The sequence below is a fragment of the Oncorhynchus kisutch genome, linkage group LG2, assembly GCF_002021735.2.
Source record: "Oncorhynchus kisutch isolate 150728-3 linkage group LG2, Okis_V2, whole genome shotgun sequence".
NCBI classification, from domain to species: domain Eukaryota; kingdom Metazoa; phylum Chordata; class Actinopteri; order Salmoniformes; family Salmonidae; genus Oncorhynchus; species Oncorhynchus kisutch.
Window position 1 is genome coordinate 76,452,689 of NC_034175.2, and position 24,355 is coordinate 76,477,043.

Sequence of the window (24,355 nt, forward strand, 5' to 3'; positions counted from 1 at the left end):
CCAGTCCTCTTCTGGCTGTGCCGGGTGGAGATTAGAAACCTAGAGAGGAACCAGGCTATGAGGGGTGGGCCAGTCCTCTTCTGGCTGTGCTGGGTGGAGATTAGAAACCTAGAGAGGAACCAGGCTATGTGGGGTGGCCAGTCCTCTTCTGGCTGTGCCGGGTGGAGATTAGAAACCTAGAGAGGAACCAGGCTATGAGGGGTGGGCCAGTCCTCTTCTGGCTGTGCCGGGTGGAGATTAGAAACCTAGAGAGGAACCAGGCTATGTGGGGTGGCCAGTCCTCTTCTGGCTGTGCCGGGTGGAGATTAGAAACCTAGAGAGGAACCAGGCTATGAGGGGTGGGCCAGTCCTCTTCTGGCTGTGCTGGGTGGAGATTAGAAACCTAGAGAGGAACCAGGCTATGTGGGGTGGCCAGTCCTCTTCTGGCTGTGCTGGGTGGAGATTAGAAACCTAGAGAGGAACCAGGCTATGTGGGGTGGCCAGTCCTCTTCTGGCTGTGCCGTGCCGGGTGGAGATTAGAAACCTAGAGAGGAACCAGGCTATGAGGGGTGGGCCAGTCCTCTTCTGGCTGTGCCGGGTGGAGATTAGAAACCTAGAGAGGAACCAGGCTATGTGGGGTGGCCAGTCCTCTTCTGGCTGTGCCGGGTGGAGATTATAACAGAACATGGCCATAGTAAAGTTTACAGTAATATTGGATGAAAAAAAAAAAATGACAGGCCTGATGGAAACAAACATTTTCTGTAAACTTTCCAAACGTCAACGAAACAAAATCCGTTCTACAAGATTTTTTTGTGTAAAATATATTATACGAGAAATGGTGGTGGAAATGCCTTTATGCGCTAATATTAATGTAATAACCATCATAATATCAAAGTCAACTGTGAGTCATGTGATGACATGTTGTGTTGGTCCTCCCACTATGTCTGGGGAAACCATGCCGTTTATCAGGCTACAGATGACATCCGTTATGATGAACTTCACAGGGTGTTGAAAGAGCCCGGTGATGAGCTTGATGCTGCTTTCTGATAAAAATAGATTATTTTTTTGATCAAAATCCAGAAAAGAGATGTTAAATTCTACAACCACCTAAAAGGAAGCGATTTCCCAAACCTTCCATAACAAAGCCATCACCTACAGAGAGATGAACCTGGAGAAGAGTCCCCTAAGCAAGCTGGTCCTGGGGCTCTGTTCACAAACACAAACACACCCCACAGAGCCCCAGGACAGCAACATGATTAGACCCAACCAAATCACGAGAAAACAAAAAGATAATTAATTGGCACATTGGAAAGAATTAACAAACAGAACAGCAAACTAGAATGCTATTCGGCCCTACACAGAGAGTACACAGCGGCAGAATACCTGACCACTCTTGACTGACCCAAAATTAAGGAAAGCTTTGACTATGTACAGACTCAGTGAGCATAGCCTTGCTATTGAGAAAGGCCGCCGTAGGCAGACATAGCTCTCAAGAGAAGACAGGCTATGTGCTCACTGCCCACAAAATGAGGTGGAAACTGAGCTGCACTTCCTGAGTTCCTGCCAAATGTATGACCATATTAGAGAGACATATTTCCCTCAGATTACACAGATCCACAAAGAATTTGAAAACAAATCCGATTTTTATCTACTGGGTGAAATACCACAGTGTGCCGTCACAGCTGCAAGATTTATGACCTGTTGCCACGAGAAAAGGGCAACCAGTGAAGAACAAACACCATTGTAAATACAACCCATATTTATGCTTATTTATTTTCCCTTTTGTACCTCAACCATTTGCACATCATTACAACACTGTATGTATATATATATATATGACATTTGAAAATGTATTTAATCTTTTGGAACTTCTGTAATGTTTACTGTTTATTTCACTTTTGTATATTATCTACTTCACTTGCTTTGGCGAGTGAGTGAGGTGAGGTGAGGTGAGGTGAGGTGAGGTGAGATGAGGTGAGGTGAGTGAGGTGAGTGAGTGAGGTGAGGTGAGGTGAGTGAGGTGAGGTGAGGTGAGGTGAGATGAGGTGAGGTGAGATGAGGTGAGGTGAGTGAGGTGAGTGAGTGAGGTGAGGTGAGGTGAGTGAGGTGAGGTGAGGTGAGGTGAGATGAGGTGAGGTGAGATGAGGTGAGGTGAGTGAGGTGAGTGAGTGAGGTGAGGTGAGGTGAGTGAGGTGAGGTGAGTGAGTGAGGTGAGGTGAGGTGAGTGAGTGAGGTGAGGTGAGGTGAGGTGAGGTGAGTGAGGTGAGGTGAGGTGAGGTGAGGTGAGGTGAGGTGAGTGAGTGAGTGAGTGAGTGAGTGAGTTGAGGTGAGGTGAGGTGAGGTGAGTGAGGTGAGGTGAGTGAGGTGAGGTGAGTGAGTGAGTGAGGTGAGGTGAGGTGAGTGAGGTGAGGTGAGGTGAGGTGAGGTGAGGTGAGTGAGTGAGTGAGTTGAGTTGAGGTGAGGTGAGGTGAGGTGAGGTGAGTGAGTGAGATGCACTATATAAAGTAGGCTGCCACTTGGGACATAACCTAAGATGTGTATTTGTGTTCTCCCTGCTTGTATTCAGAGTGGCATTTTAATTACAGAGTATATGTATCCTGTTGTTGTGAAAACCATTTGGTCTCCTAGCCTCCTGTTTACTCTGTCAGTCCCTTAGCTCACACGGGGCTGTCTTTACACACGCATTCTGCTGACCAAAGGCATTGTTGAATTGTTCAGAAATAGTTTAGCTAAAAACTCACGAGTCTCGTGGTGGAATTGTCTGGAGTTTTTTTGTTGTTGAGACTGGCACCAGTTTAAAATTCTGGATGCGAGTTACAACATATATGCAATGGCACCACCTTGTGGACGTGTGTGTTATAGCATCAACCTGTACTGTGCACAGTGGTCTTTTTATAATAGAAGAATATAATATTGTCTTTTCAGTTCCAACCAGTTCAACAACACCAGCAGTCGGGTCCTCAGCATCACAAAGCTGGCTGTCCTTGCCAAGGTGGATATCAGAGGGTATGTGTCTTCTCACTCATTTCAATACCATAATAAAACCATTACCTTATTTACTGAACATCATAAAGTGTCATTTTAAAAAAAATATATAAAAATATACAAATATTCTGATGATATGAATTCAGATGCTCGTGTGATTGTGTACCATAATATGACAGCAATGCAGACTGCAGTTAATTAGTTAAGTTAATTGGTTAATTAGGCTCAAAACCCTAGGAGGGACGTTCACCTGTTTTTGTGTTCTGCCTCGGGAAAATAAGTGTTTGTCAAATCAAATTTTTTTGGTCACATGCGCTGATATACAAGGGGGGGGGGTACCTGTACAGAGTCAATGTGCGGGGGGCACCGGTTAATTGAGGTAATATGTACATGCAGGTAGAGTTATTAAAGTGATAATGCATAGATAACAACAGAGTAGCAGCAGCGTAGAAGAGAGGTGGGGGGCAATGCAAATAGTCTGTGTGGCCAATTGATTAAATGTATAGGAACCTTAAGGCTTGGGGGGTAGAAGCTGTTTAGAAGCCTCTTGGACCTAGACTTGGCGCTCCGGTACCGCTTGCCGTACGGTAGCAGAGAGAACAGTCTGCGACTAGGGTGGCTGGAGTCAATTTTGAGGGTCTTCCTCTGACACCGCCTGGTATAGAGGACCTGGATGGCAGGAAGCTTGGCCCCGGTGATGTATCACAGGAGAGTTTAGCCTGGTTTGCTTCTGTAAACAGACAGACTGGGGAATGAACGAGGCATAAATAGTAAGCCGTGACAGAAGTAGAGACAGTGTGTTACCTCTACCATCTCAGTAGAGACAGTACCCATGTGTTACCATCTCAGTAGAGACAGTACCCATGTGTTACCATCTCAGTAGAGACAGTACCCATGTGTTACCTCTACCATCTCAGTAGAGACAGTACCCATGTGTTACCATCTCATTAGAGACAGTACCCATGTGGTACCTCTACCATCTCAGTAGAGACAGTACCCATGTGTTACCATCTCAGTAGAGACAGTACCCATGTGGTACCTCTACCATCTCAGTAGAGACAGTACCCATGTGTTACCATCTCAGTAGAGACAGTACCCATGTGTTACCTCTACCATCTCAGTAGAGACAGTACCCATGTGTTACCATCTCAGTAGAGACGGTACCCATGTGTTACCTCTACCATCTCAGTAGAGACAGTACCCATGTGTTACCTCTACCATCTCAGTAGAGACAGTACCCATGTGTTACCTCTACCATCTCAGTAGAGACAGTACCCATGTGTTACCTCTACCATCTCAGTAGAGACAGTACCCATGTGTTACCATCTCAGTAGAGACAGTACCCATGTGTTACCATCTCAGTAGAGACAGTACCCATGTGTTACCTCTACCATCTCAGTAGAGAAAGTCCCCATGTGTTATCATCTCAGTAGAGACAGTACCCATGTGTTATCATCTCAGTAGAGACAGTACCCATGTGGTACCTCTACCATCTCAGTAGAGACAGTACCCATGTGGTACCTCTACCATCTCAGTAGAGACAGTACCCATGTGTTACCTCTACCATCTCAGTAGAGACAGTACCCATGTGTTACCATCTCAGTAGAGACAGTACCCATGTGTTACCTCTACCATCTCAGTAGAGACAGTACCCATGTGTTACCATCTCAGTAGAGACGGTACCCATGTGTTACCATCTCAGTAGAGACGGTACCCATGTGTTACCATCTCAGTAGAGACGGTACCCATGTGTTACCATCTCAGTAGAGACGGTACCCATGTGTTACCATCTCAGTAGAGACGGTACCCATGTGTTACCATCTCAGTAGAGACGGTACCCATGTGTTACCATCTCAGTAGACGGTACCCATGTGTTACCATCTCAGTAGAGACGGTACCCATGTGTTACCATCTCAGTAGAGACGGTACCCATGTGTTACCATCTCAGTAGAGACGGTACCCATGTGTTACCATCTCAGTAGAGACGGTACCCATGTGTTACCATCTCAGTAGAGACGGTACCCATGTGTTACCATCTCAGTAGAGACGGTACCCATGTGTTACCATCTCAGTAGAGACGGTACCCATGTGTTACCATCTCAGTAGAGACGGTACCCATGTGTTACCATCTCAGTAGAGACGGTACCCATGTGTTACCATCTCAGTAGAGACGGTACCCATGTGTTACCATCTCAGTAGAGACGGTACCCATGTGTTACCATCTCAGTAGAGACAGTACCCATGTGTTACCATCTCAGTAGAGACAGTACCCATGTGTTACCATCTCAGTAGAGACAGTACCCATGTGTTACCTCTTCCATCTCAGTAGAGACAGTACCCATGTGTTACCTCTACCATCTCAGTAGAGACAGTACCCATGTGTTACCTCTACCATCTCAGTAGAGACAGTACCCATGTGTTACCTCTACCATCTCAGTAGAGACAGTACCCATGTGTTACCATCTCAGTAGAGACAGTACCCATGTGTTACCATCTCAGTAGAGACAGTACCCATGTGTTACCATCTCAGTAGAGACAGTACCCATGTGTTACCTCTACCATCTCAGTAGAGACAGTCCCCATGTGTTACCTCTACCATCTCAGTAGAGACAGTACCCATGTGTTACCATCTCAGTAGAGACAGTCCCCATGTGTTACCATCTCAGTAGAGACAGTACCCATGTGTTACCATCTCAGTAGAGACAGTCCCCATGTGTTACCATCTCAGTAGAGACAGTACCCATGTGTTACCTCTACCATCTCAGTAGAGACAGTACCCATGTGTTACCTCTACCATCTCAGTAGAGACAGTACCCATGTGTTACCTCTACCATCTCAGTAGAGACAGTACCCATGTGTTACCTCTACCATCTCAGTAGAGACAGTACACATGTGTTACCTCTACCATCTCAGTAGATCTCTTCTCTTCTTTCTCTTCTCCCTCTTCTCTCTCCTCTCCCTCCCTCTCTTCTCTCTCTCTTCGTTCTCCTCTCCCTCCCTCTTCTCTTCTTTCTCTTCTCCCTCTTCTCCTCTCCTCTTCTCTCTCCCTCTCTCCTCTCCCTCTTCGTTCTCCTCTCCCTCCCTCTTCTCTTCGTTCTCCTCTCCCTCCCTCTTCTCTCTCCTCTTCCTCTTCTCTCTCCCTTCCTCTTCTCTCTCCTCTCCCTCCCTCTTCTACCTCCTCGCCCTCCCTCCCTCCCTCCCTCCCTCTTCTCTTCGTCCTCCTCTTCCTCTTCTCTCTCCTCTCCCTCCCTCCCTCCCTCTTCTCTTCTACGTCCTCTCCCTCCCTCCCTCTTCTCTCTTCTCTCCCTCTTTGTTCTCCTCTCCCTCCCTCTTCTCTTCTTTCTCTTCTCCCTCCCTCCCTCTTCTCTCTTCTCCCCCTCTTCGTTCTCCTCTCCCTCCCTCTTCTCTTCTTTCTCTTCTCCCTCTTCTCCTCTCCCTTCCTCTTCTCCCTCCCTCTCTTCTCTCTCCTCTCCCTCTTCGTTCTCCTCTCCCTCCCTCTTCTCTTCGTTCTCTCCCTCCCTCTTCTCTTCTCTCTCCTCTTCCTCTTCCTTCCTCTTCTACCTCCTCTCCCTCCCTCTTCTCTTCTCCCTCCCTCCCTCCCTCCCTCCCTCCCTCCTCTCTTCGTTCTCCTCTCCCTCCCTCTTCTCTTCGTTCTCCTCTTCCTCTTCTCTCTCCTCTCCTCTCCTCTCCCTCCCTCCCTCCCTCCCTCCCTCCCTCTTCTCTTCTACCTCCTCTCCCTCCCTCCCTCTTCTCTCATCTCTCCCTCTTTGTTCTCCTCTCCCTCCCTCTTCTCTTCTTTCTCTTCTCCCTCCCTCCCTCTTCTCTCTTCTCCCCCTCTTTGTTCTCCTCTCCCTCCCTCTTCTCTCTCCTCTCCCTCCCTCTTCTCTCTCCCTCCCTCTTCTCTTCTACCTCCTCTCCCTCTGCTGTAGGGTGTCCGCCCCAGACCAGGTCTTCCTGCCTGTTGCTAACTGGCAGCCTAAAGAGAACCCTGTCGTAGGAGACGACATCGGCCCACAGATACTGCACGTCTATGAGGTCAGTGTTCTGCTTGTATAGACGTAGCATGTCCTGTCTATATGGAGAACTGTGGGGTAATAGAATGTTCTGTCTCTATGGAGAACTGTGGGGTAATAGAATGTTCTGTCTCTATGGAGAACTGTGGGGTAATAGAATGTCCTGTCTATATGGAGAACTGTGGGGTAATAGAATGTCCTGTCTATACAGTGTGGGGTAATAGAATGTTCTGTCTCTATGGAGAACAGTGGAGTAATAGAATGTCCTGTCTATATGGAGAACTGTGGGGTAATAGAATGTCCTGTCTATACTGTATGGAGAACTGTGGGGTAATAGAATGTTCTGTCTATACAGTATGGAGAACTGTGGGGTAATAGAATGTTCTGTCTATATGGAGAACTGTGGGGTAATAGAATGTCCTGTCTCTATGGAGAACTGTGGGGTAATAGAATGATCCGTCTATACAGTATGGAGAACTGTGGGGTAATAGAATGTTCTGTCTATATGGAGAACTGTGGGGTAATAGAATGTTCTGTCTATACAGTATGGAGAACTGTGGGGTAATAGAATGTCCTGTCTATATGGAGAACTGTGGGGTAATAGAATGTTCTGTCTATACAGTATGGAGAACTGTGGGGTAATAGAATGTTCTGTCTGTATATGGAGAACTGTGGGGTAATAGAATGTCCTGTCTATATGGAGAACTGTGGGGTAATAGAATGTCCTATCTGTATATGGAGAACTGTGGGGTAATAGAATGTTCTGTCTGTAAGGAGAACTGTGGGGTAATAGAATGTTCTGTCTATATGGAGAACTGTGGGGTAATAGAATGTTCTGTCTCTATGGAGAACTGTGGGGTAATAGAATGATCCGTCTATGCAGTATGGAGAACTGTGGGGTAATAGAATGATCCGTCTATGCAGTATGGAGAACTGTGGGGTAATAGAATGTCCTGTCTATGTGGAGAACTGTGGGGTAATAGAATGTTCTGTCTATGTGGAGAACTGTGGGGTAATAGAATGCCCTGTCTATATGGAGAACTGTGGGGTAATAGAATGTCCTATCTGTATATGGAGAACTGTGGGGTAATAGAATGCCCTGTCTATATGGAGAACTGTGGGGTAATAGAATGTCCTATCTGTATATGGAGAACTGTGGGGTAATAGAATGCCCTGTCTATATGGAGAACTGTGGGGTAATAGAATGTCCTATCTGTATGTGGAGAACTGTGGGGTAATAGAATGTCCTATGTGTATGTGGAGACCTGGGTGGTAATAGAATGTCCTGTCTATACAGTGTGGGGTAATAGAATGTTCTGTCTCTATGGAGACCTGGGTGGTAATAGAATGTCCTGTCTGTATGTGGATTGAATAATTGACAAATACAAAGTGTTCCAATACAGCCCATAAATGATTGAGGGAAACTTCTCTAAACTAGCTCAACAGGGAAGACATTTTGTTTTACCTGGTACATGTTGTTACTAAAAACGGTCTTGTTTCTGTTCCAGTTACGTAACCGAGGTCCCAGTACCTTCAGCAAGGCCATGCTGGACATCGAGTGGCCCTACAGGTTCAACAACGGCTCTCTGCTCTACATCACTAAACTAGAGGTGGATGGAGACGGAGGCATGAACTGCAGTACAGACATGGAGATCAACCCACTCAATGTCTCAGTACGTCATCGTATCCTCTCTTACCTTTCTCTTGTATTCAGCCCAGACCCACTCAATGTCTCAGTACGTCATCGTATCCTCTCTACCTTTCTCTCGTATTCAGCCCAGACTCACTCAATGTCTCAGTACGTCATCGTATCCTCTCTACCTTTCTCTCGTATTCAGCCCAGACTCACTCAATGTCTCAGTACGTCATCGTATCCTCTCTACCTTTCTCTCGTATTCAGCCCAGACCCACTCAATGTCTCAGTACGTCATCGTATCCTCTTACCTTTCTCTCGTATTCAGCCCAGACTCACTCAATGTCTCAGTACGTCATCGTATCCTCTCTACCTTTCTCTCGTATTCAGCCCAGACTCACTCAATGTCTCAGTACGTCATCGTATCCTCTCTTACCTTTCTCTCGTATTCAGCCCAGACTCACTCAATGTCTCAGTACGTCATCGTATCCTCTCTTACCTTTCTCTTGTATTCAGCCCAGACCCACTCAATGTCTCAGTACGTCATCGTATCCTCTCTACCTTTCTCTTGTATTCAGCCCAGACCCACTCAATGTCTCAGTACGTCATCGTATCCTCTCTTACCTTTCTCTCGTATTCAGCCCAGACTCACTCAATGTCTCAGTACGTCATCGTATCCTCTCTACCTTTCTCTTGTATTCAGCCAGACTCACTCAATGTCTCAGTACGTCATCGTATCCTCTCTACCTTTCTCTTGTATTCAGCCAGACTCACTCAATGTCTCAGTACGTCATCGTATCCTCTCTTACCTTTCTCTAGTATTCAGCCCAGACTCACTCAATGTCTCAGTACGTCATCGTATCCTCTCTTACCTTTCTCTCGTATTCAGCCCAGACTCACTCAATGTCTCAGTACGTCATCGTATCCTCTCTTACCTTTCTCTTGTATTCAGCCCAGACTCACTCAATGTCTCAGTACGTCATCGTATCCTCTCTTACCTTTCTCTCGTATTCAGCCCAGACTCACTCAATGTCTCAGTACGTCATCGTATCCTCTCTTACCTTTCTCTTGTATTCAGCCCAGACTCACTCAATGTCTCAGTACGTCATCGTATCCTCTCTTACCTTTCTCTTGTATTCAGCCCAGACTCACTCAATGTCTCAGTACGTCATCGTATCCTCTCTACCTTTCTCTCGTATTCAGCCCAGACTCACTCAATGTCTCAGTACGTCATCGTATCCTCTCTACCTTTCTCTCGTATTCAGCCCAGACTCACTCAATGTCTCAGTACATCATCGTATCCTCTCTACCTTTCTCTCGTATTCAGCCCAGACTCACTCAATGTCTCAGTACGTCATCGTATCCTCTCTACCTTTCTCTCGTATTCAGCCCAGACCCACTCAATGTCTCAGTACGTCATCGTATCCTCTCTTACCTTTCTCTTGTATTCAGCCCAGACCCACTCAATGTCTCAGTACGTCATCGTATCCTCTCTTACCTTTCTCTCGTATTCAGCCCAGACTCACTCAATGTCTCAGTACGTCATCGTATCCTCTCTACCTTTCTCTCGTATTCAACCCAGACTCACTCAATGTCTCAGTACGTCATCGTATCCTCTCTACCTTTCTCTCGTATTCAGCCCAGACCCACTCAATGTCTCAGTACGTCATCGTATCCTCTCTTACCTTTCTCTTGTATTCAGCCCAGACCCACTCAATGTCTCAGTACGTCATCGTATCCTCTCTTACCTTTCTCTTGTATTCAGCCCAGACCCACTCAATGTCTCAGTACGTCATCGTATCCTCTCTACCTTTCTCTCGTATTCAGCCCAGACTCACTCAATGTCTCAGTACGTCATCGTATCCTCTCTACCTTTCTCTTGTATTCAGCCCAGACCCACTCAATGTCTCAGTACGTCATCGTATCCTCTCTTACCTTTCTCTTGTATTCAGCCCAGACCCACTCAATGTCTCAGTACGTCATCGTATCCTCTCTTACCTTTCTCTTGTATTCAGCCCAGACCCACTCAATGTCTCAGTACGTCATCGTATCCTCTCTACCTTTCTCTCGTATTCAGCCCAGACCCACTCAATGTCTCAGTACGTCATCGTATCCTCTCTACCTTTCTATCGTATTCAGCCCAGACCCACTCAATGTCTCAGTACGTCATCGTATCCTCTCTACCTTTCTCTTGTATTCAGCCCAGACCCACTCAATGTCTCAGTACGTCATCGTATCCTCTCTACCTTTCTCTCGTATTCAGCCCAGACCCACTCAATGTCTCAGTACGTCATCGTATCCTCTCTACCTTTCTCTCGTATTCAGCCCAGACCCACTCAATGTCTCAGTACGTCATCGTATCCTCTCTACCTTTCTCTCGTATTCAGCCCAGACCCACTCAATGTCTCAGTACGTCATCGTATCCTCTCTACCTTTCTCTCGTATTCAGCCCAGACACTTTTCCTGCGTCTGTCCTTTCTTGAAATTGTTACCTTCATGGATTTGAAAGAACTGGTAGATGAAACTAGTCTAGCCCATGAAAGGACTGGTAAAGGAAACTGTCTAGTCTAGCCCATGAAAGAACTGGTAGAGGAAACTGTCTAGTCTAGCCCATGAAAGGACTGGTAGAGGAAACTGTCTAGTCTAGCCCATGAAAGGACTGGTAAAGGAAACTCTAGTCTAGCCCATGAAGGAACTGGTAGAGGAAACTCTAGTCTAGCCCGTGAAATTACTGGTAGAGGAAACTCTAGTCTAGCCCGTGAAATTACTGGTAGAGGAAACTCTAGTCAAGCCCATGCTTACGCCAATCCAACACGTAAATGTGGTGAAAACTATATGAGTACACAATACAGTAGCAAGGACACATGATTAGGATGTTATCCTCTCTGTGGTAAAGAATACAAGTTCAAAGGATGTTTCTCTCCTTCTCTTCTAGAACCCTCTATCTGGAGAGAAGAACATCACCTCTCCAAGTGGAGGAGGAGACAGGACAGAGGGAAGGAACAGGAACCATGTTCACCGCAGAGAGCTGGAGAGGAAGGAGATGGAGGGAGACCTGGAAACTCTGGTACCGTCTCTACACCTCCTGGCTACTGTACAACAGAGTCGGGGCCAATTTGTATCATTGGAAAGCAAGGGGAATTTCAGTTTACATCCTGAATTGACTCTAAACAAATCATACAGTAGCAACTAAACTCAGCAAAATAAAAAAAAGAAACAGCCCTTTTTCAGGACCCTGTCTTTCAAAGATAATTTGTAAAAATCCAAATAAATTCACAGGTCTTATTGTAAAGCGTTTAAACACTGTTTCCCATGCCCTTGTTCCCATGCCCAATGAACCATAAACAATTCATGAACATGCACCTGTGGAACGGTCGTTAAGACACGAACAGCTTACAGACGGTAGGCAATTAAGGTCACAGTTATGAAAACGTAGGACACTAAAGAGGCCTTTCTACTAACTCTGAAAAAACACCAAAAGAAAGATGCTCATCTGCGTGAACGTGCCACATTATTCAATTTCTGTTAGTCACATGTCTGTAGAACTTGTTCAGTTTGTCTCGGTTGTTGAATCTTATGTTCATACAAATATTTACACATGTTAAGTTTTCTGAAAATAAACACAGTTGACGTTTCTTTTTTTTGCTGAGTTTACATAGATGGAGGAGATCAGTGATTGTATGTGTGTGTGTCTTCTGTCAGGACTGTTCCAAGGTCCAGTGTCTGAAGATCCGGTGTCAGGTGGGCCGTGTGGAGAGAGGTCAGAGTGCTATCCTCTACATCCACTCCAGGCTGGGGGTGGCCACCTTCCTCAAGGTGAGACTCCTGTCTGTTATGCTCTAGAGGTACTAGCCTGGTGTCCTAGGTTAGATACGGTACTGGCCTGGTGTCCGCGGTTAGATACGGTACTGGCCTGGTGTCCGCGGTTAGATATGGTACTGGCCTGGTGTCCGCGGTTAGATACGGTACTGGCCTGGTGTCCTAGGTTAGATACGGTACTGGCCTGGTGTCCTAGGTTAGATACGGTACTGGCCTGGTGTCCTAGGTTAGATACTGGCCTGGTGTGTCCTAGGTTAGATACGGTACTGGCCTGGTTTCCTAGGTTAGATACTGGCCTGGTGTGTCCTAGGTTAGATACGGTACTGGCCTGGTTTCCTAGGTTAGATACGGTACTGGCCTGGTGTCCGCGGTTAGATACGGTACTGGCCTGGTGTCCGCGGTTAGATACGGTACTGGCCTGGTGTCCGCGGTTAGATACGGTACTGGCCTGGTGTCCGCGGTTAGATACGGTACTGGCCTGGTGTCCGCGGTTAGATACGGTACTGGCCTGGTGTCCGCGGTTAGATACGGTACTGGCCTGGTGTCCGCGGTTAGATACGGTACTGGCCTGGTGTCCTAGGTTAGATACGGTACTGGCCTGGTGTCCTAGGTTAGGTACTGGCCTGGTGTCCTAGGTTAGATACTGGCCTGGTGTGTCCTAGGTTAGGTACTGGCCTGGTGTCCTAGGTTAGATACTGGCCTGGTGTCCGCGGTTAGATACGGTACTGGCCTGGTGTCCGCGGTTAGATACGGTACTGGCCTGGTTTCCTAGGTTAGATACTGGCCTGGTGTGTCCTAGGTTAGATACGGTACTGGCCTGGTGTTCTAGGTTAGATACTGGCCTGGTGTGTCCTAGGTTAGATACGGTACTGGCCTGGTTTCCTAGGTTAGATACTGGCCTGGTGTGTCCGCGGTTAGATACGGTACTGGCCTGGTGTCCGCGGTTAGATACGGTACTGGCCTGGTGTCCGCGGTTAGATACGGTACTGGCCTGGTGTCCTAGGTTAGATACGGTACTGGCCTGGTGTCCTAGGTTAGATACTGGCCTGGTGTCCGCGGTTAGATACGGTACTGGCCTGGTGTCCTAGGTTAGATACGGTACTGGCCTGGTGTCCTAGGTTAGATACGGTACTGGCCTGGTGTCCTAGGTTAGATACGGTACTGGCCTGGTGTCCTAGGTTAGATACCTGCCTGGTGTGTCCTAGGTTAGATACGGTACTGGCCTGGTGTCCTAGGTTAGATTCTGGCCTGGTGTGTCCTAGGTTAGATACGGTACTGGCCTGGTGTCCGCGGTTAGATACGGTACTGGCCTGGTGTCCGCGGTTAGATACGGTACTGGCCTGGTGTCCTAGGTTAGATACGGTACTGGCCTGGTGTCCTAGGTTAGATACTGGCCTGGTGTCCGCGGTTAGATACGGTACTGGCCTGGTGTCCTAGGTTAGATACGGTACTGGCCTGGTGTCCTAGGTTAGATACGGTACTGGCCTGGTGTCCTAGGTTAGATACTGGCCTGGTGTGTCCTAGGTTAGATACGGTACTGGCCTGGTTTCCTAGGTTAGATACTGGCCTGGTGTGTCCTAGGTTAGATACGGTACTGGCCTGGTTTCCTAGGTTAGATACGGTACTGGCCTGGTGTCCGCGGTTAGATACGGTACTGGCCTGGTGTCCGCGGTTAGATACGGTACTGGCCTGGTGTCCGCGGTTAGATACGGTACTGGCCTGGTGTCCGCGGTTAGATACGGTACTGGCCTGGTGTCCGCGGTTAGATACGGTACTGGCCTGGTGTCCGCGGTTAGATACGGTACTGGCCTGGCGTCCGCGGTTAGATACGGTACTGGCCTGGCGTCCGCGGTTAGATACGGTACTGGCCTGGTGTCCGCGGTTAGATACTGGCCTGGTGTGTCCTAGGTTAGGTACTGGCCTGGTGTCCTAGGTTAGATACTGGCCTGGTGTCCGCGGTTAGATACGGTACTGGCCTGGTTTCCTAGGTTAGATACTGGCCTGGTGTGTCCTAGGTTAGATACGGTACTGGCCTGGTGTTCTAGGTTAGATACTGGCCTGGTGTGTCCTAGGTTAGATACGGTACTGGCCTGGTTTCCTAGGTTAGATACTGGCCTGGTGTGTCCGCGGTTAGATACGGTACTGGCCTGGTGTCCGCGGTTAGATACGGTACTGGCCTGGTGTCCGCGGTTAGATACGGTACTGGCCTGGTGTCCTAGGTTAGATACGGTACTAGCCTGGTGTCCTAGGTTAGATACTGGCCTGGTGTCCGCGGTTAGATACGGTACTGGCCTGGTGTCCTAGGTTAGATACTGGCCTGGTGTGTCCTAGGTTAGATACTGGCCTGGTGTGTCCTAGGTTAGATACGGTACTGGCCTGGTGTGTCCTAGGTTAGATACGGTACTGGCCTGGTGTGTCCTAGGTTAGATACGGTACTGGCATGGTGTCCGCGGTTAGATACGGTACTGGCATGGTGTCCTAGGTTAGATACGGTACTGGCCTGGTGTCCGCGGTTAGATACGGTACTGGCCTGGTGTCCGCGGTTAGATACGGTACTGGCCTGGTTTCCTAGGTTAGATACTGGCCTGGTGTGCCCGCGGTTAGATACGGTACTGGCCTGGTGTCCGCGGTTAGATACGGTACTGGCCTGGTGTCCGCGGTTAGATACGGTACTGGCCTGGTTTCCTAGGTTAGATACTGGCCTGGTGTCCGCGGTTAGATACGGTACTGGCCTGGTGTCCTAGGTTAGATACTGGCCTGGTGTGTCCTAGGTTAGATACGGTACTGGCCTGGTGTGTCCTAGGTTAGATACGGTACTGGCCTGGTGTGTCCTAGGTTAGATACGGTACTGGCATGGTGTCCGCGGTTAGATACGGTACTGGCATGGTGTCCTAGGTTAGATACTGGCCTGGTGTGTCCTAGGTTAGATACGGTACTGGCCTGGTGTGTCCTAGGTTAGATACGGTACTGGCCTGGTGTGTCCTAGGTTAGATACGGTACTGGCATGGTGTCCGCGGTTAGATACGGTACTGGCATGGTGTCCTAGGTTAGATACGGTACTGGCCTGGTGTCCGCGGTTAGATACGGCACTGGCCTGGTGTCCGCGGTTAGATACGGTACTGGCCTGGTTTCCTAGGTTAGATACTGGCCTGGTGTGCCCGCGGTTAGATACGGTACTGGCCTGGTGTCCGCGGTTAGATACGGTACTGGCCTGGTGTCCGCGGTTAGATACGGTACTGGCCTGGTTTCCTAGGTTAGATACTGGCCTGGTGTCCGCGGTTAGATACCTAGGACACCAGGCTAGTACCGTATCTAACCGCGGACACCAGGCCAGTATCTAACCTAGGACACCAGGCTAGTACCGTTAGATACTGGCCTGGTGTCCGCGGTTAGATACGGTACTGGCCTGGTGTCCGCGGTTAGATACGGTACTGGCCTGGTTTCCTAGGTTAGATACTGGCCTGGTGTCCGCGGTTAGATACGGTACTAGCCTGGTGTCCTAGGTTAGATACTGGCCTGGTGTCCGCGGTTAGATACGGTACTGGCCTGGTGTCCGCGGTTAGATACGGTACTGGCCTGGTGTCCGCGGTTAGATACGGTACTGGCCTGGTGTCCGCGGTTAGATACGGTACTGGCCTGGTTTCCTAGGTTAGATACTGGCCTGGTGTGTCCGCGGTTAGATACGGTACTGGCCTGGTGTCCGCGGTTAGATACGGTACTGGCCTGGTGTCCGCGGTTAGATACGGTACTGGCCTGGTTTCCTAGGTTAGATACTGGCCTGGTGTCCGCGGTTAGATACGGTACTAGCCTGGTGTCCGCGGTTAGATACGGTACTGGCCTGGTGTCCGCGGTTAGATACGGTACTGGCCTGGTGTCCGCGGTTAGATACGGTACTGGCCTGGTGTCCGCGGTTAGATACGGTACTGGCCTGGTGTCCTAGGTTAGATACTGGCCTGGTGTCCGCGGTTAGATACGGTACTGGCCTGGTGTCCTAGGTTAGATACGGTACTGGCCTGGTGTCCGAGATGTGTTAGTACCTCCATGTTTCATCTGTCCAATATGAAATGCAGTTTTCTGTTTGAAGACATTTTGCTCCAGTTTGCCCTGATGAACACAAACATTGTTGTAACATAATGTATGTTTGGTATGCGCTGTACAGGTTAGGGCTCCCGAGTTGCGCAGCGATCTAAGGCACTGTATTACAGTGCTAGAGGCGTCACTACAGAACCTGGTTCGATCCCGGGCTGTATCACAACCGGCCGTGATTGGGAGTCCCATAGGGCGGCGCACAATTGGCCCCAGCGTTGTTTGGCCGGTGTAGGTCGTCATTGTTTGGCCGGTGTAGGTCGTCATTGTAAATAAGAATTTGTTCTTAACTGACTTGCCGATTTAAAGTAAAAACTATACTCACCTGGTGGTCCTAGATCGTGGTAAATGACGACAACCGTATGAGTTGACAAGACTGGACTGGGACCACTCGGCTAGCTACATGGGACAAAACTAGGAAAGCTTACTATGTTGGCTACCTTTTTTTGAAAACGACAAAATGTCTGCTGAACCATTTTTTTTATTTTTTATTTGTTACCTTTATTTAACCAGGCAAGTCAGTTAAGAACAAATTCTTATTTTCAATGACGGCCTGGGAACAGTGGGTTAACTGCCTGTTCAGGGGCAGAACGACAGATTTTGTACCTTGTCAGCTCTAACCACTAGGCTACCCTGCCGCCCCATGATGATGAGCGGTATAGATGAGTGTGTTTCTCTTCGTCCAGACTGAGAGCCAGAACCGATCGTTCACCGTGAGATCCTCCGCCTCCTTCAGCGTCATAGAGATGCCTTATAACAAGAACCTGTTGCCTGAGCTGCCCTCCAACACTACTACGGTGAGTCACATGAAGCAATCATAAACCAGGTCTGTATCTAAAATGACTGCAGCCATTATATATCTCACGACTGTTGACCAGAGCCCATAGAGCAGGGTTCCCCAATAGGGCGTGACTGAGTGAGTGTACAAAACATTAGGAACACCTGCTCTTTCCATGACATAGACTATCCAGGTGAAAGCTATGATCCCTTGTGGATTTAACAAGTGACATCAATATCAATCAGTGTAGATGAAAGGGATAAGACGCAAGTTAAATGCTTTGAGACACCGGAGGCATGGATTGTGTATGTGTGCCATTCAGAGGGTGAATGGACAAGACACAAAAGATTTTAAGTGCCTTTGAAAAGGGTGTGGTAGTAGGTGCCAGGCGCACCAGTTTGTGTAAAGAACTGCAATGATGCTGGGTTTTTCACGCTCAACAGTTTTCTGTGTGTATCAAGAATGGTCCACCACCCAAAGGACATCCAGCCAATTTGACACAACTGTGAGAAGCATTGGAGTCAACATGGGCGCAGCATCTCTGTGGAACGCTTTTGACACCTTGTAGAGTCCATGTCCCTGATAAATTGAGGCTGTTCTGAGGGTAAAGGGCGTGCAATTCAATATTAGGAAGGTGTTCCTAATGTTTTGTACACTGTATTTTCTATTGTATAATTTTCTTTCTTGAACATAAGACTACATAGAAATGACTTCAAAGTGATTATAATTTAGGAAATCTGTTCAAGTATTCCCACGCATAAATAGTCATATGTGATCATATCCCATCGTTATCAAGGGTTTGAAATTATTCCGTTTTTCTCATTCTATATCTGTTTGGGATTCTTGCGGTCAGTTTGCAGTGTACAAATTATCTATGTGTTCTGACCATCCGCTCAAGGAAAAAATCTGCCCACTGCTGAATGTTATTGGGCGACCCCTGCCATAGGGTTCTGAATGATTTGTTGTGGCTGGCTGGCTGGCTCAGAGCCCTGGGTCTGAACCCCGCCCTGTGCAACTGAGTCCCAGTCTTCCTGACTGGCTTCCCCCTTTTTCCTCCAAACATAACGATGGCCAAGGTAGGCAACAGCACCTCCACTACACTGATCCCTTAACACGGGGGTCCCACAAGGGTGTGTGCTCAGCCCCATCCTGTACACCCTCTTCACCCATGACTGCGTGACCTCAAACATCTCTAACTCAATCATCAAGTTTGCAGACAACACAACCGTTGTAGGCCTGATGACGGGACAGCCTACAGGAAGTGAGGGCCCTGGCGAAGTGGTGCCAGGAAAATAACCTCCAACAAAATGATCGTGGACTTCAGGAGACGGCAGAGGGAGCGTGCCCCTATCCACATCGACGGGCCGCAGTGGAGAGGGTGGAAAGCTTTGAGTTCCTCAGTGTAGACGTCACCGACCACCTGAAATGGTCCACACACAGAGAAAGTGTGGTGAAGAAGGCGCAACAGCGTGGTATTGCAACTGCACAATCCGCAACCACAGGCCTCTCCAAAGGGTGGTGTGGTCTGCCCAATGCATCACCGGGGGCAAACTGCCTGCCCTCCAGGACACCTACAGTACCCGGTGTCATAGGAAGGTCTAGAATATCATTAAGGACCTCAGCCACGGCCTGTTCACCCCGCTACCATCGAGAAGATCATCAAGGACCTCAGCCACCCGAGACACGGCCTGTTCACCCTGCTACCATCTAGAAGATCATCAAGGACCTCAGCCACCCGAGACACGGCCTGTTCACCCCTCTACCATCGAGAAGATCATCAAGGACCTCAGCCACCCAAGACACGGCCTGTTCACCCCGCTACCATCTAGAAGGCGGAGACCGTACAGGTGCTTCAAAGGTGCAGGTACAGGCGCTTCACAGCTTCTATCTCAAGGCCATCAGACTGTTAAACATTTACCACTAGCCGGCCTCCGCCCAGTACCCTACCCTGGACTTTAGTCACTGTTACTAGCCGCCTACCACTCGGTACTCTGCCCTGCGCCTTAGAGACTGCTGCCCTATGTACATACATATGGAAACCGGTCACTTTAACACTGTTTTACCTACTTCATATGTATATACTGTGTTCTAGTTCATCCTATATAACTACTGCTGTCCACTTCATATGTATATACAGTGTTCTAGTCATGGTTCATCCTGCTGTCCACTTCATATGTATATACTGTATTCTAGTCATGGTTCATCCTATATAACTACTGCTGTCCACTTCATATGTATATATTGTATTCTAGTCATGGTTCATCCTATATAACTACTGCTGTCCACTTCATATGTATATACTGTATTCTAGTCATGGCTCATCCTATATAACTACTGCTGTCCACTTCATATGTATATACTGTATTCTAGTCATGGTTCATCCTATATAACTACTGCTGTCCACTTCATATGTATATACTGTATTCTAGTCATGGTTCATCCTATATAACTACTGCTGTCCACTTCATATGTATATACAGTGTTCTAGTCATGGTTCATCCTATATAACTACTGTTGTCCACTTCATATATACAGTGCCTTGCGAAAGTATTCGGCCCCCTTGAACTTTGCGACCTTTTGCCACATTTCAGGCTTCAAACATAAAGATATAAAACTGTATTTTTTTGTGAAGAATCAACAACAAGTGGGACACAATCATGAAGTGGAACGACATTTATTGGATATTTCAAACTTTTTTAACAAATCAAAAACTGAAAAATTGGGCGTGCAAAATTATTCAGCCCCCTTAAGTTAATACTTTGTAGCGCCACCTTTTGCTGCGATTACAGCTGTAAGTCACTTGGGGTATGTCTCTATCAGTTTTGCACATCGAGAGACTGAATTTTTTTCCCATTCCTCCTTGCAAAACAGCTCGAGCTCAGTGAGGTTGGATGGAGAGCATTTGTGAACAGCAGTTTTCAGTTCTTTCCACAGATTCCCGATTGGATTCAGGTCTGGACTTTGACTTGGCCATTCTAACACCTGGATATGTTTATTTTTGAACCACTCCATTGTAGATTTTGCTTTATGTTTTGGAACATTGTCTTGTTGGAAGACAAATCTCCGTCCCCGTCTCAGGTCTTTTGCAGACTCCATCAGGTTTTCTTCCAGAATGGTCCTGTATTTGGCTCCATCCATCTTCCCATCAATTTTAACCATCTTCCCTGTCCCTGCTGAAGAAAAGCAGGCCCAAACCATGATGCTGCCACCACCATGTTTGACAGTGGGGATGGGGTGTTCAGGGTGATGAGCGGTGTTGCTTTTACGCCAAACATAACGTTTTGCATTGTTGACAAAAAGTTCAATTTTGGTTTCATCTGACCAGAGCACCTTCTTCCACATGTTTGGTGTGTCTCCCAGGTGGCTTGTGGCAAACTTTAAACGACACTTTTTATGGATATCTTTAAGAAATGGCTTTCTTCTTGCCACTCTTCCATAAAGGCCAGATTTGTGCAATATACGACTGATTGTTGTCCTATGGACAGAGTCTCACACCTCAGCTGTAGATCTCTGCAGTTCATCCAGAGTGATCATGGGCCTCTTGGCTGCATCTCTGATCAGTCTTCTCCTTGTATGAGCTGAAAGTTTAGAGGGAAGGCCAGGTCTTGGTAGATTTTCAGTGGTCTGATACTCCTTCCATTTCAATATTATCGCTTGCACAGTGCTCCTTGGGATGTTTAAAGCTTGGGAAATCTTTTTGTATCCAAATCCGGCTTTAAACTTCTTCACAACAGTATCTCGGACCTGCCTGGTGTCTCTGCGCTTTTAACGGACCGCTGAGACTATCACAGTGCAGGTGCATTTATACGGAGACTTGATTACACACAGATGGATTGTATTTATCATCATTAGTCATTTAGGTCAACATTGGATCATTCAGAGATCCTCACTGAACGTCTGGAGAGAGTTTGCTGCACTGAAAGTAAAGGGGCTGAATAATTTTGCACGCCCAATTTTTCAGTTTTTGATTTGTTAAAAAAGTTTGAAATATCCAATAAATGTCGTTCCACTTCATGATTGTGTCCCACTTGTTGTTGATTCTTCACAAAAAAATACAGTTTTATATCTTTATGTTTGAAGCCTGAAATGTGGCAAAAGGTCGCAAAGTTCAAGGGGGCCGAATACTTTCGCAAGGCACTGTATATATACTGTATTCTAGTTATGGTTCATCCTGCTGTCCACTTCATATGTATATACTGTATTCTAGTCATGGTTCATCCTATATAACTACTGTTGTCCACTTCATATATACAGTGGGGCAAAAAAGTATTTAGTCAGCCACCAATTGTGCAAGTTCTCCCACTTAAAAAAATGAGGCCTGTAATTTTCATCATAGGTACACTTCAACTAACTATTTTTTTAAATCCAGAAAATCACATTGTAGGATTTTTTATAAATTTTTTGGCAAATTATGGTGGAAAATAAGTATTTGGTCAATAACAAAAGTTTCTCAATAGTTTGTTATATGCCCTTTGTTGGCAAGGACAGAGGTCAAACGTCTTCACAAGGTTTTCACACACTGTTGCTGGTATTTTGGCCCATTCCGCCATGCAGATCTCCTCTAGAGCAGTGATGTTTTGGGGTTGTTGCTGGGCAACACGGACTTTCAACTCCCTCCAAAGATTTTCTATGGGGTTGAGATCTGGAGACTGGCTAGGCTACTCCAGGATCTTGAAATGCTTCTTACGAAGCCACTCCTTCGTTGCCCAGGCAGTGTGTTTGGGATCATTGTCATGCTGAAAGACCCAGCCACGTTTCATCTTCAATGCCCTTGCTGATGGTAGGCTTTGTTACTTTGGTCCCAGCTCTCTGCAGGTCATTCACTAGGTCCCCCCGTGTGGTTCTGGGATTTTTGCTCACCTTTCTTGTGATCATTTTGACCCCACGGGGTGAGATCTTGCGTGGATCCCCAGATCGAGGGAGATTATCAGTGGTCTTGTATGTCTATTTCCTAATAATTGCTCCCACAGTTGATTTCTTCAAACCAAGCTGCTTACCTATTACAGATTCAGTCTTCCCAGCCTGGTGCAGGTCTACAATTTTGTTTCTGGTGGCCTTTGACAGCTCTTTGGTCTTGGCCATAGTGGAGTGTGACTGTTTGAGGTTGTGGACAGGTGTCTTTTATACTGATAAGTTCAAACAGGTGCCATTAATACAGGTAACGAGTGGAGGACAGAGAAGCCTCTTAAAGAAGAAGTTACAGGTCTGTGAGAGCCAGAAATCTTGCTTGTTTGTTGGTGACCAAATACTTATGTTCCACCATAATTTGCAAATAAATTCATTAAAAATCCTACAATGTGATTTTCTGGAATTTTTTCTAATTTTGTTGAAGTGGACCTATGATGAAAATTGCAGGCCTCTCTCATCTTTTTAAGTGGGAGAACTTGCACAATTGGTGGCTGACTAAATACTTTTTTGCCCCACTGTATATAGGGGACCCTGCTATAGGGTCCTGAATGGTCTGTTGTGGCTGGTAATATAATTAGGGGACCCTGCTATAGGGTCCTGAATGGTCTGTTGTGGCTGGTAATATAATTAAGGGACCCTGCTATAGGGTCCTGAATGGTCTGTTGTGGCTGGTAATATAATTAGGGGACCCTGCTATAGGGTCCTGAATGGTCTGTTGTGGCTGGTAATATAATTAGGGGACCCTGCTATAGGGTCCTGAATGGTCTGTTGTGGCTGGTAATATAATTAGGGGACCCTGCTATAGGGTCCTGAATGGTCTGTTGTGGCTGGTAATATAATTAGGGGACCCTGCTATAGGGTCCTGAATGGTCTGTTGTGGCTGGTAATATAATTAGGGGACCCTGCTATAGGGTCCTGAATGGTCTGTTGTGGCTGGTAATATAATTAGGGGACCCTGCTATAGGGTCCTGAATGGTCTGTTGTGGCTGGTAATATAATTAGGGGACCCTGCTATAGGGTCCTGAATGGTCTGTTGTGGCTGGTAATATAATTAGGGGACCCTGCTATAGGGTCCCGAATGGTCTGTTGTGGCTGGTAATATAATTAGGGGACCCTGCTATAGGGTCCTGAATGGTCTGTTGTGGCTGGTAATATAATTAGGGGACCCTGCTATAGTGTCCTCAATGGTCTGTTGTCTCATTGTGTATTATATCCTCCAGGTGAGTATGTCAGTGATCTGGGTGAAATCAGAACCTGAACCGGTCCCTTGGTGGGTGGTGACCTTGGCCCTGATCGCTGGACTACTGCTACTGGCTCTGCTTATCTTCGTCATGTACAAGGTACACGCACAACCATGCCAATGAATAGTTTCCAATCTGTAGTTTCTCTCTCCACTCTCCTGGGCTCTTCCAACCATTACTGTATCTAAAACCTCCCTCTGATCTGACAGAAGTGACCAGCTTCCTCCGCTACTATATCTAAAACCTCCCTCTGATCTGACAGAAGTGACCAGCCTAATGACGAGCTTCCACCATATTGTTTTTACCTGTCAAGTCCTGTCTTTCAAACCATTTAAAAAAAAATGTTTTTAACAGTTGCAATTCACCAACGACAAAAAATATATATAACATACACTCCCCTCCTGTATTCATCTGGACCGTGAAGCTACTCCACCGTCTGGATTTGAGGCAACAGTATAGAATGTTCTAGATTTCTGCATCTTATCTACATATGTGTGACCGTTATGAAATTAAAGCATTTTATGTATCTAGTCCCCCCCCCCCCCCCCCCCCCTCCTTCCAATTTGAAGGTGTTATAGTCAAAAGTTTAGTATTTAGTCCCATATTCCTAGCACGCAATGACTACATCAAGCTTGTGTCTCTACAAACTTATTGGATGCATTTGCTGTTTGTTTCGGGAAATATTGTGTCCAATAGAAATTAATTTTGTAATCACTTTTATTGTAAGGATATGTTTCTGAACACTACATCAATAAATGATACCCAGAAAAATAACCCCCACCCTCCCAAAAAATGCTAACCTCCCATTATTGGTCATGGTGAGAGGTAAGCATGTTTTGGGGCTATGATCTTGGTGGCTCTAACTTTCTCACTCATCATTATTCACGATTGATCTGCAATCATGGTAAAATCC

The 24,355-nt window shown here is 47.0% G+C and overlaps 1 protein-coding gene across 1 annotated transcript in view; it reads left to right on the forward strand.

Annotated features, from left to right (window-relative positions):
* LOC109881272 (integrin alpha-V) overlaps positions 1-24,355 on the forward strand; it is a 69,030-nt gene that overhangs the window by 43,596 nt on the left and 1,079 nt on the right. Inside the window, exons 23-29 of the mRNA XM_031801624.1 lie at positions 2,905-2,985; positions 6,894-6,999; positions 8,486-8,650; positions 11,546-11,677; positions 12,313-12,426; positions 17,202-17,312; positions 23,422-23,541. Coding sequence (XP_031657484.1) covers positions 2,905-2,985; positions 6,894-6,999; positions 8,486-8,650; positions 11,546-11,677; positions 12,313-12,426; positions 17,202-17,312; positions 23,422-23,541 — 829 coding nt within the window. The remainder of the gene's footprint in view (positions 1-2,904; positions 2,986-6,893; positions 7,000-8,485; positions 8,651-11,545; positions 11,678-12,312; positions 12,427-17,201; positions 17,313-23,421; positions 23,542-24,355) is intronic.